Genomic DNA, 12,829 nt, shown 5'->3' with positions numbered 1-12,829 from the left:
ATGGGAGCTGACAGAACAAAGACTGTGGGCTGGATTCCTAGACAGGCCCTCAAGGACAGGGAGGGAGAGCTAAGGTGAACCCAGACAGACTCCAGAGGCTGGGGGACCAAGGGGGAAGTTAGACCTACCGGGGTCCCCAAGAAGAGGATGGTTAGATTCTAGCTATATGTGTTTTATTGTTTTAAAATCCTTTTCTCTTATGTTATGGTTTGTTCTTGTTGTCAAATGAACAATGCGCCTGTTTTAAGAAGGTTGTTTTGCGTCCCTGTATGCAATGCTGGTTCTAAGCTCCCAAAGGGAAGAATTGCAGGTACATGAATCCAGTGGTGTTGCAGGGCCTTGCAGCACAGTCAATACACTGGAAGGCTTGAGCTCGGGACCCAGCCAAAGAAGGGGAGAATCGTCAGACTCCACCTCAGAGTGGTAAAGGCCTGAGGCCTGACACTTGAGGGGGTGGACTCAGAGAGGCCAGAGAAGGGGTTAGAGGTGCAGCTAGCCCTGTCGCCATGACACTGATATCCTAAAAATTACTATTAAATTCACATTTCTAATAGTCGGGGTGAAAATACTGATATTTAATTGCTTCATCCCCCATAGCAATAAATTATCTTAATTAAAGATGGGCCTGAGCTTAAAAGTTCAGTTCTGGATCCAGATCCAAACAGCTACAAAGCCCAGACGCGTTGGGAACTGCAGTTTGAAAGGCTATTTTAAGCCATGGTTTCTACCTCCTTTCAGTTATTCGCTTTCCAAGGTACACGCTGGCCCATCCTCATTGCTCGCCTGTCAGGAAGATCAGTCCCAGTGTTTGTGATAAGTCGCTCCATGGTAATATAATAGTGTGTAAAGTGGTTCTGTGAAGGATTAAACTGAGATTCCAAAAGGTCTGAATGATCCCATGTAGCCACTGTTACGTTCATTACCACTAGAGGCCGACAAAGAGCTGTTTGTTCAATTCCCTCAGATGCCCCATTCTTAGACAGCCACAAACAAAAGTATTCTTAATGATCTGATATGAGTGGAGAAGGGCAATGCCACCACTGTAGTGCCAGGGTGGTCCCTAACCATTATTCCAGGATTTAGGGTGTTTATAGAGCCATGCAGTCTGGACACTCACATATCTTGGTCAACTCTCTCTCGAAGTTTTTTCAAGCTCTTCTGGGCTCCAGCCCTCAGGTTTTCCAGGCTGTTTTCAAAATACTTGTGCTCACTGAAGTTTAACTGAAGAAATACAAATCCCGGCATATTAGCAAGTTTTTTTTAATGGAGAATTTCCTTTAACCACCACCTATGGGATGTTACTATGAAATATTTGTCCTGTAGTTATGCATCGTGTAGAAACAGATGGGCAGCTCTTTCTTAAATAGTGAGTTGTTTGGGGGCAAGGACTAGGTCTTTGCATGTGTTACACAGAATCTAGCACAATGGGGCCTTGGTCCTGATTGGGGCATCCGGGGGTGACAGTAACACCGGTATTTAATATTGTAAATAGCAATGCAATATGTTTACACTTTTGTATTAACCCTGTTCAGGTTCATGCCGCATACTTACATTTGCATATTCCTGATCCAGTTTTTCATTCTGATCTTCCAAAATATAGTCTGGGTAGCCAATTTGTTCTTTAATTGCCATTGCCTACAAGAAAAGAGAGCCCACAATGGTCTCACAATAGTCAAAAAAAACCCATCTGGATCGCTGCATACAATGGATCAAATTCATTGCTGGTGTTGGTCCACTAGCTTGAGTGGAGTTACATCCGGGGTGAATTCAGCCTAGTTAATATTCATATGATGAGCCAACAAAGAGTGTATTTGATGTAAGTATTGAGAATGTGTGCAAGGGTTGTTCAGGGGTGATGGGCTTGGGTACAAGCATTTGGTGCACTTATATAGGGCTTCCTGAATTCAGAGGAAAGTGACTTCAGTGGGAACTGGAGTGGGATTCAATGATCCTTTTAATGTTGAATCTCCATGGGACACATTCTGTCCTCATTTGTGGCCTGGATCCAAGTTCCCCTGAAGGGCCCTAAAAGCTTGATTCAACGTCTAGGGATGATTCCCATTGACTTCAACAGCAATTGACTCCAGATCCAATTCATGCAACGCCACTGAAGTCAATAGTCCGACAAAATATGAAATGAACACAGGGTTCCTTCTGCTTCCTCATGCCATATGAACATATGGCTGCATGATTTAAACTTGTCAGCTTCTGCTACCTCTGACTCCCTCAGAGAGAGCACCGGACGTGGGGCTCTCTGCAATGAAAACTCTCCAACGTCCCATTGCTGAAGAAGCACAGCCTTTTGCAATGCGGTATAGAGTGACCCGAATACTTTTTGAAAAGAGGCAACATTACTGAGAAGTAAGAATTTTTTAATAGGCAAAAGTTTCCATTTGGGAACCATCTGAATCCCTTCATATTGTGGAATAATGCACTGGCCTGAGGGACTGGCTAGCATCAAAAAAGATGCTCTTCATTTGTTTCAGACACAAGAAGAATTTAAGGAAACGTGGCCTAATCTTTTGGAAGTTTATTACTAATATATTTCTTTTTAATTGGTTTGACCAATTTGGCTCTTTTAGGTAACTTGTAGTTTGTTTGAGTTTCTTTGGCTTACTACTTTTATGTGATACATTACATTAGATTCTATTATAGTTTGTTTGGAAATAAAAAATGTTTGAAAGCTAAATAAATAAAGGATCAAAGGCAATATCCTGGAGAAAATTATGGATAACTGTGAAAGTGGATTTTTATTTCTCTCTCTCTCCTTTTTTAAGGGAGGGAAAAAAAGTCTTGCAAAATTTGACACGATCTTCTGATATTCCCGCACAGGATATTGTGGTCTCTTGTTATTTCTGACCTTCTCACGAGCTTTCTCTTTCGATGTTTCATCCATCCACTGTAATTCATCGAGTGTCTCAATGAACACTTCCCGGATTTTGTCTATTAAGTCTCGGACCTAAAATAGAGACAAGTAAGAAATTCACCACTGACATACTATTCTTTCTTCTCAACCACTTCTAGAGAGAGAGCAGGCTCCTAATGAAGAATAATCTCCTCAAATGCTTTGTGATAGCACATGGTGCTCCACATTGAAATATACATCATAAATGAGTTCCCTGTGTCTGCTACCTGCTGGCTGATTGGCCCAGTTCCCAAGACTCGGTTATGTGTGTCTCCTGACTTGACTGAACTGTGGGAGACATGAACTGGAGGAGCTGAAAGGCAGGCAAGAGATAGGTATCGTGCCCAGCAGCTAACCGTGCTGGGATACCATTGGGAGGCAAAGCATGTGGAAGATCACAAATCACATAGCTTGACCCATCTGAGCTGTCTGGCCTAGTGGATAATGCACTCGACGGGAACACTGGCACTCTGGAGGTCTGTTCTCAGCTTTACCACTGGCCTGCTGGGTGACAGTCTTCAGTATTTCCCAACAAAACAAAGAGAGGATCTGGGGCCTGCTGGTATTCTGTCAGAAAGTGGCTGACTATCTGCAGAAGGTGAAATCCCTCTCAGAAGAGCGAGCCCATAATCCTCTGCCTTAGGAACAGGGCCGGCTCCAGGCACCAGCTTACCAAGCAGGTGCTTGGGGTGGCCACTTCGGACAGGGGCGGCACGTCCAGCTGTTCGGTGGCAATTCGGCGGATGGTCCCTCACTCCTGCTCGGAGCGAAGGACCTTCCGCTGAATTGCCGCCGCAGATCGCGATCGCGGCTTTTTTTTTTTGTTTGACTGCTTGGGGTGGCCAAAACCCTGGAGCCGGCCCTGCTTTGGAACAATGAAACTCCCATCCTGTCTGTCTCCCCCCGAGTTATGTTAAAGCTCTGCACTATGTACATATTTAACAGATATTAGGTCACAGGTTTGGGGTGGGAGTTGAGGTGGGGGAGGAGGGGATCCACGGGAATTGAGGGCTTATGAGAGCATGAAAGGTAAACTACATACCATCCTCTTGCTCTCACCAGCAAATGTCTCCCTGACATACAGAGCTCCCACCGCATTCTCCATGTTGTTGTTGACGTAACTCACGCATTCCCGCCAACGGGCCTCTTCCAGTGTTGTCCCATAAAGTGCCTGGAAGAGAAATGCAGGGGGATCATTCTGCCTATGTACCTTCCCCTCAGCCCCACCCCAAGTTGTTAAAGGGCAAGAGGGCTAATCAAAGAGAGAGGCCCTCATCCATTCAGCTTCTGTCCCTTCACACTTTAGCTTTATTTCTTCGGAAGCTGGTCTTCCTTCCATTGATCCACTGTGCACAGGATATTATTAGGAGGTGGTATGGGTACTGTTCAATTTCTGTCCCACCACGCTATCATTTCATGGCTTATCTGTCTCTCCATCTATCTGTCTGCCTAAGGCATTTCTGCAGTGCCCCTCACCTTGGTAGCTAAGCATGATACCCACCCCTGTTCCTACATGCGTTGGCTTTACCAGCCTTTCTCAACCAGGGGTCCAGGACCACGAACAGGTTTTAGGGGCTCAGCTAAAAGGGTTGGCATTAAACATGCTGGGGCCCAGGGCAGAAAAGCCAAAGCCCCGCCATGTGGGGCTGAAGCCTGGAGCTGAAGCTAAAACCTACGCAACTTAGCTTCATGGGGCCCCTTGTAGCATGGGGTCCCACGCACTCGTCCTGTTTGCTACCCCCTAACCCCAGACCTGGCTTTCATATGCAGAAACGCTAGTTGTTGTGGGACAGGTGGATGGTGGAGTTTTTATACATGTGGGGGGGGCTCAGAAAGAAAAAGGTTGAGAACCCCATGGCTTCACAATCTATAGGAGGTGAAGGCATCTGTTGGAAGAGTTGTTACTAGTGATGGGCTAATGTCAAATGGTTTGGAGGATATGTATCCAAGAAAGGTCTACCTGGAAGCCCTGAGCCTGTGGCGTTTGGATTGACCCAGAATTTCTCATGGTAAAAAGGCTCATTTCAGTTCCCATCTTGAGTCTAATACTAAAGTTGGTGTTTAGTTTATTTGATCTGGTTGTCTTATTCCTAGTGATTTGATGGGATTTGTATGTTGGCCCATCCCCACATATAGGTCCACGGAGATACAGAACCCATTTCCCTGTGGGGCTGAAAGAAACTGAAACATCTTAACTGTTCATTCAGCGTTGCTTTGCACCTTTCATGTCTGGGGATCCAGCAGCAATCTTAACTCAAAAAAGAACAGACTTAGATGACAACACTAGGGATGGGCCTGCCCCTGAACGCCAGATGTTAACATCTCCAGACTCTGGCAGTGTTTGGATCTGAGTTTAAACTTCACACATTGAGCCAACCTTTCACTCAAAGCAGAGGTTAGAATGTTGATTTGGTTAAAGTCCATTGTGCAGATATGGACTGGCTGCCCTTTGTCTAGGATCATGATGTCCTGATGCTGATGGGTTCAAGGCCACTAATGCAGAATGATGTCACAGCTGAATGGACTCTTTGGCAGGGGAGGGGGCTACCTTTCGGTAATTGGCCCGGGCATCCTTGAAACGCCGACTCAAGCTGCTGACCCTGTCAATCACCAGTCGCCAGACTAGGTAGTTCTGGATGGTGCTGTGGGTAGAAAGAAAAGTGGAGTTTAATGTCATGCAATAGGCCACTCTATTGCAGATAGTCAAAGGGCAAGCTTTAGTCTGAATGCAGAGGACAGGGCTAGCAATGGCTGCCAAGTTTCTTGCAACACCTATGGGGACCATGGGGGCTGCTTTTATTTAGAACAGGTCATTAGCTGCAGAAGCATCCAGAGTGCACAACATGCATAGAGGAGCCAGACCATCAGTATCACTTCACACACCCCCATTCCCCGCTGCTCTTTGGGGACTAAGTTTCTAATTTCCACCTATTTCTCCTTTTAGAATGTAACGTGAGCTAAAGCACACCCTCTTGTTTCTTTTCTAGGACACTAGTCAATAAGAGGCTGAGAGACCCTCCCGCACTTCAATGACTGTTGCCTTCCACAACCCGTGTAAGGTTGTTATCCCTAATTTATAGCACAGCGTCCCCAGAAATGTGATATAATTTCACCAGGGAGTCTGTGGCGTAGCCAGGAAGAAAACCCTCCTTGTTCCCACTTTGCCCCATTTGAGCGCCAGATGGTGCCCCATCTCTTCTACCTTAACCCAGTTCTTTCCCAGGACCGTTACCTTGCTGAGTAGTTGGAGATAATCGCTTTGAGCTCCTGCAGGTAGGGCACGCCGTACACAACTACCTCCTCATCCAGGTGGATCTGAACGTTTACTGAAGACATGATGCCTTGGATGAAGAGAGTCCAGTTAAACTCCTGTGAGGGCAGAGAGAGGCAGACACACCGATTCCAAGCTTTTCTTTATACCTATTCCAATGGAATCCTGCCTCCTCTCACTGGGCTACCTGGGACTGGACACTCTGGCTAGCAGCCTGGAGAGGATTCCTGCCTATAGAACTGTCTCCTTCCTTGTCCATCAACACTAAGGGTCCTCTGTAACGTGTGTTGCAATACTTGTAAATAGCGCCTAGTTGCATTGGGTATAGAAGACAGAAAGTCTTAGTTATTGGTGGAACCAAAAGCAAGAGCCTGTCATATTTTATTGCCGTATCTATAGGCACAGATATTTAAATATGCCACAAGCATGCATCTGATCCCTTTGCTTCTTTAACTGTGGAGCCAACAAGCCCTGCTAGAGCTGGGATCTTTCCTCCCACTCCGGGTGCAAAATATGCTCCTGCATTCAGTCTCCTGGGCTGCAGCATAGGAAAATTCAGACTGTGATGTTGCCCTATCTCCAGGATAATTCAGTCACAGATGAAGCATTGTTGGAGCCATTGAACATTGTAACTGGCTAGGAAAGAGATAAACAGCACGAAGTGCAAGACAGGCATGAGGAAAAGCTGCGGAACTTAATGTCATGCAAGAGGCCTCTGTTGTTGGTGAGACAGAGACTGATGAGGAAGTAGTACCAGTTTAAAAAAAAAATCTGTTTGTGGCACCAACCAGCTGGGATGAGGCTGGAGAATTGAAGACAAGTCTAAAATGGAGATTGATGCTCTCAAAGAGGTACTGAGTGGCACCCCATCATGATGGATGCAGGCCACTCCAATCCACCCAATAGAGAGCTCTGTGGAGGTGAGACCATCCCAACTTCCAGAAAGAGGACAAAGGCGATACCTGCAACCGTTGTTTTCAGGGTGGGGGTGAAGAGCACTACAAGTCTGGATGGATGTTGTCTCAGCAGGAAGCCCCAAAATAGTGGACCAGAGGGGAAACTACATCCCTGTCACTCCAAAGGGCCTTGAGTGACCGACCACCACCAAAGGTCCCACAGAGAGAGTCATCAAAAATAAACAGGGAAATGAGAAAGCCAGGGGACTAGTAGACGTAGACATGTTAAAGACCGGTCTACATATACTTGAACAGAGGAATGGTAACTGTGAGTATAATTGTAATATTGAAAGGAGAGTAGGGAGTTGTTCTCTGATGCCAAAGCAGCACGCTAAGCTCACTAACAGTGGGGGGGAAAAGTAGGTTTGGTGTATTTTGAATGCGGTTAAAGTAGCAGCTTTGTGAGACACAGAATGCATAGTGTCACACCAGTGGGCGAAGGCAAATCTTCTCAATGACCCAGGAAGTGAACTCCTGGAGTTGCTGGAAAACGATGAAAGCCTGAGGCTCACAGCTTCCTATGGCACCTCGGTTTCCTATGGGGTGGGTGGGCTGAAATACACTTTCAGCTGCTAGATGGCGGGAAAGTACTGACAGTGTCCATGCTGGTCACAGCTCATAAGGTGGCGAGTTCTAACATTGGACAAAAGGGCCAGATGACACAGGTCGCCAGCCTTCCAGAGTCATTTGTCAATGGCTTTTCCCCATGGTTAGTAGAAAAAAACATGAATGTGTTGGCACAGTTTCTAAAGGCCACAAAGTCCCAGTAAGAGCCCTGCTATTCCTGTTATGTACAGCTGCACCTTCTGAGAGATTGGGAGCTGTGTGGTGTCAGCAATGGGAGGGCAAGTTACGGTGGTAGCTATGGCTCTAGGACCTTTTCTCCTGTAGAAAAAAAGATACAATTTACATTCTGGGGAAGTGGAATTCCTGGCTCCAAAATGGGCAAGTTATATTAGGCACCATCCTGCACTGTTTACACAGATAATAATAACCCATTGACATATGTACTGACATCAGCCAGATTGAAGGCCACTGGCCAGTGATGGGTAGCTGACTTGACTGACTTTAATTTCAATATCAGATACCGGTCTGAACATCTAATATTGTATGCGCTTGATTTGGGCATAGGAATTTCTCAGTAGTTACAAGATAAGTTTGTGATGCAAATCGAACGGATAATACCAAACATCTTGGTCCCTAAGTAGCAAAGGAGTGTTCATGTTGGACCCAAATAAAAGCTTTGCAATCAAGCAAGACTTACCTGTGGTGCTCAAAATGCCAGGACGAAATGTAATGTTGCCAGGGGTGTGCAAGGCATACAGCTAACAAACTGCACCGTGCACAAAAGCGGGTGAACTTTTTGGATAACTCTCCCCTGCACTCCCCAGAGGCAGTAATTTTCAGCCACTCCCTGCCCTTACCGGCCGAGGTTGCTGTTGTATGACGGTGGACAGGTTGTTTTTGGAGCCCCCCCTCTTTTTTTTTTTGCACAGACCCCCTGAGTATCTGCTCTGTGTTACAAGTGTGAGCTGTATGTTTGTAATAACGGAGCTAATAAAAATACCTGTTATTTTGAAGGACAGAGTCTGCATTTTGAAGCATGTTACACACAAACCTTTCCTACCTTTGGCTAGACAAAGTCTTTGGTTGGAATTTTTGTTGACAGATATTGAATTTGCCACCAGAGGGAGCCCATAAAGCCTGTGATTATGATATTCTATTGAATGCCATGAAGAAAACAAACAAACTGTAAATACATATAACACCGAATATACATGGATATCCTACTTTATTTACTCTTTCAGACCTCTTTGGCCTGCACAACAGCTGGGAACCAGCTAGACTTCATTTATTTTCTGTTTTGCTACTGCAGCAAAACAGCATGACATGTCCCCCTCTCGGTTATATTTTCCCACTTGGTTCCCAATTAAAATGGGGGTTGAAGGTTTTTTTACACAGTGGTAAAGTCTGTCACTTGAGTTCCATCCTGCCCTCTGTCTGTAAAAAATATATAGCACAGATCAGAGGAGATCCTGCCCTTTGGGAAAATTCCAACCTGAAATCTGATACTGTTTTGGATTCCCATCAAATTTATCTAGTAGTGATGGTGAAAGTAGAGACATTATTTTTCCCACTAACTTGGCTAGAATTGCTACTGTGCTATTCATCAATAGATACATATATCGCTTGCATATCTGTGCTAAAACCTACTTAAAATAATATTAAACCCAAGGCAGGATGGATATTTAGTTAAGGGTTTCCCACTACTTTTGTCGTATCAAGGCATTGCAAGTCAAAATGCAGATAGGATTAGCTATTGTTCGGTTGGGGGCTTGTGAGCTGTAGACATCCTTCTACACAAAGTGAAGAAGTCAGTCATTTGACCTCTTTGTGCCACTGAAAGTTTAAACATGGCTGGGAGAAAGGAAACTCAAACTCATTCTTGGGACAACTTGTGGCCACAATTGCTTGTGGCATTTGCAGACTTCTGCAATGATTTTGACGGAGATACTTCCATGCTAAAAGAGATGCATGACTCATTACAAGTTTTACTAAATGATTATGCTAGCTCTGAACAAACCATGTTTTACACCTGTTTCTTCTGTGCCTAGAACTAAAGGACTTTAAACCACCCTTTTTGGACTGGAGTTCACATATTTATGATCCTGCATGATTCAGAGATTTAAGGCCTGGCAAATGCTTCAATTGTGGCTTTGTTTAAAAGGAAAATGCCTTAAAAATCTCTTAGCTTTACATTAAGAAGAGGCATCACTTTGAATCCCTTTTGTTTTGCAGGTATAAAGAGTCTGCAAAGCTGTTTTCCATTGACTAGACCAGGGTAGGCAACCTATGGCATATGTGCCAAAGGTGGCACGCGAGCTGATTTTCAGTGGCACTCACACTGCCTGGGTCCTGGCCACCGGTCCAGGGGGCTTCTGAAAGGCTGCCGACCCCTGGACTAGACATTGGGAGGAGCTGGAAGCCATAGAATTCTTATCAAAACACTTACATTCAATGCAAACTTTTCCTGGAGCTCTCTTAGGGTCATTTTGTTGTACAATAAGGTCACGTCATGCCTTTCTTCTGCAGGAGCAGTAGCCTGTGGACATTCACATATTATCTTCAGAATTGACTGACAAGAATTTCAACAGCTGGAATCACACAAATGCCGGGGTATGCTCTCTTGTGCGCGCACACACACACACACTCACTCACTCACTCACTCATTCTCTCTCTCTCTTAATTGCTCCTTAAAATATATTCAGTGTTTTAGAAAACTGGGTTTTCTGCATTTCAGGATATCAGTTAACATCCCAGGGAGTGAGTTCAAGACCACTATGCTAGTTCAGTAATATGATGGCCAAGAAATTCCCTCCATTCTCTTCAGAACCTGAATGGAAAACTGCAGCAGCAAGATGAAACTTGCAATGCAAAAATCCCAGCATTGGAAAACTGAAGTCTGTGGGTTCTCTTCTGCTCTCAGTTTTTAAAAAAAGCAAATATACAGGTAAAGTCAGGATATTTATAAATATGGGAAAATTTACAGTCCATGCAGTGCTGTTTTTTGGGCAGATTACTGTATTTGATCTAACTGTGGTTGGGATTTCTGGGAAATACAACCAGTCTACGCCACAGATGAACTTTATGTCCACTTCTATCTGCCTTATACCTAAAATGCATTTATTAGTCTCTACTTTTCTAGTCATTTGTTTGCTGACATAGCAGATTGGAATAACTAACTGATCTTAGATAAATGTAAGAAATAAATTTCAGCTACACAAAAAGTTGCAAGCATCTTAGCCAACATGTGTATAACCTAGATATTAACTGTATAGCGAATCTGTGCTATGTCCCCTATTTTTGGTGTCCTATTCAACATGGCAAAACAGAGATCCTACATAAAAAAGAACATGAAAAATAAAGATGTATTTTTTTTTATAATCGTAAATAATTTTTTTAATATTCAACAAATCCAGATTTTTCACATTTTTGAACTCTTTCATTGCTTGTGTACTTTTGTCATGTATAAATACTAATAATTATAAAGCTTAACTGAACTGTAGCATATGGGTGTATATATATAATTTCTTTCATTATTTTGGCAATATGGCTTTGAACTGCTAAAATGTTTAGTAATGGTTTGACATGTTATTACATCCCATGATATTGAAAAGAAGTCATTCAACCTAGGTAAAAATGTGTTCTTGCAGTAAATTATTCAGCCATTAGAAGTCTCTAGGTTCAATACAGAGATCCAGACAGGCTGTGGTCCCTGTTAAACAACAGAGACAGAGTTGGAACTTAAACTATGTTCAAGTTTGTCAGTACTGGTAGGTATTTAAAAAAAAAAATAAACGTCTTTCAAGATGCTGCAGCACTTTAAAAGCACCGAAAGAGCCCTAGATCTGTCCAGGGGAGAATTCCCCCTGGTGTAGATTTTATAAAAGACAGTTTGTTGCCTTGAAAGGCCCTTTGCTGCAGGTCACAGCATGGGGGCATGGCCAGGGGCAGAAGGAAACATGGCCATCGTCAACACCACTATGACCATTCTGGATTGTGCTATTGAACAATTCACGGACGCTGCTTCAATTTAGCCCATAATCCTGGGTTGACAAAAGAGCTATACAACCACCTTTGCCTTGCCCCCATGTGGGCTGTGAGTTTTATGTTATGCCTCATGGAGGTGCAGCACAAAAATCTCACCACTCCTGTTCAAGAGAAGCTGTGGTTCCATATATCATGAAAACCTATCACACTTTCTCAGTTCAGTCTCCCATAATCTCCCGTACTCACGTTTGCAATCTCAGTTTCAAGCTTCATAACCTTTGCCATTTCCTCTTGGACAAAATTGTCGTCTTTCGCCAAATTCTTGTCTTCTCTGATCATTTTGGCAATGGTGATCATAAATTGCAGGTAGGCTTCCCGCACCTAAACACATATGAAAGGAAACCTTGTGCGTCTGTGTCATTTTTATAAGGTTAACTATCTACATTTTTCTCCACTTATCAAGGCAATCTTGTCCAGAAATTCAGGTTTATAATAGCATCAGTATGAGAGATTTTCTGTGGTGTATCTTGTTGAGGTGAGGGAGTTCTAGGGAAATCCGCAAATGCGCCAAGAATGAACCATAGGGCTACATAAAAATGCAAAAAGAAGCCATTGATCTTCTCCTAGAGATGGGCTTGAACCAAGCCCCTGGATCTTAACAACCCTGAACATTGGCAAAATTTGGTTCCCAAGCCAAGCTTTGCAGCGCAGACTCTGCCCTGGTCTTTTCAATGCAAACTTCTCTCACCCACTTAGCTTGTCTCTTTTCTATTGTTATGATCGTACAGTAGCACGGAGATGCCTCTCCCAAGAACAGGAGCCCATTGTAGTTGACGCACTTCAAATACATAGTGAGAGACAGCTCCTGAGTCCCAAAGCTGTAAATTAGACAAGACAGATAAAGGTGGCTGGAAAAACAGAGGCAGAGAGAAGGGAGGTGATTTTACCTATTTCCTTATTGGCAGAAGTGCCTTTTGGGAAGACTGAACAACAGCTATCCCTGTGAAGTCTCTTCATAGGGGATTGGCTGGCTTTTGGGAACTGGAGAGAACCCATCTTTCCCTCTGCCCCCACAGGCCTTCTAGGCGCCAGCATTGACGGTAACTTTTTTTATTCTGATGTAGCAGAGTTTATGGTCCACCCCTT

The 12,829-nt window shown here is 44.1% G+C and overlaps 1 protein-coding gene across 2 annotated transcripts in view; it reads right to left on the bottom strand.

Annotated features, from left to right (window-relative positions):
* The window catches only part of MMEL1 (membrane metalloendopeptidase like 1), a 62,120-nt gene that overhangs the window by 16,034 nt on the left and 33,257 nt on the right, over positions 1-12,829 (bottom strand). For both annotated transcript variants that reach the window (XM_034753166.1, XM_034753165.1), the window contains exons 9-16: positions 11,930-12,064; positions 10,146-10,235; positions 6,138-6,274; positions 5,454-5,547; positions 3,948-4,076; positions 2,861-2,959; positions 1,552-1,635; positions 1,118-1,221 (exon numbers count right to left, since the gene is read on the bottom strand). In XM_034753166.1, the coding sequence (XP_034609057.1) occupies positions 1,118-1,221; positions 1,552-1,635; positions 2,861-2,959; positions 3,948-4,076; positions 5,454-5,547; positions 6,138-6,274; positions 10,146-10,235; positions 11,930-12,064 (872 nt within the window). The remainder of the gene's footprint in view (positions 1-1,117; positions 1,222-1,551; positions 1,636-2,860; positions 2,960-3,947; positions 4,077-5,453; positions 5,548-6,137; positions 6,275-10,145; positions 10,236-11,929; positions 12,065-12,829) is intronic.

This window comes from Trachemys scripta, chromosome 19 (genome assembly GCF_013100865.1).
Source record: "Trachemys scripta elegans isolate TJP31775 chromosome 19, CAS_Tse_1.0, whole genome shotgun sequence".
In the NCBI taxonomy this organism is placed as follows: Eukaryota; Metazoa; Chordata; order Testudines; family Emydidae; genus Trachemys; species Trachemys scripta.
This window is presented reverse-complemented; position numbering and strand designations above follow the sequence as displayed.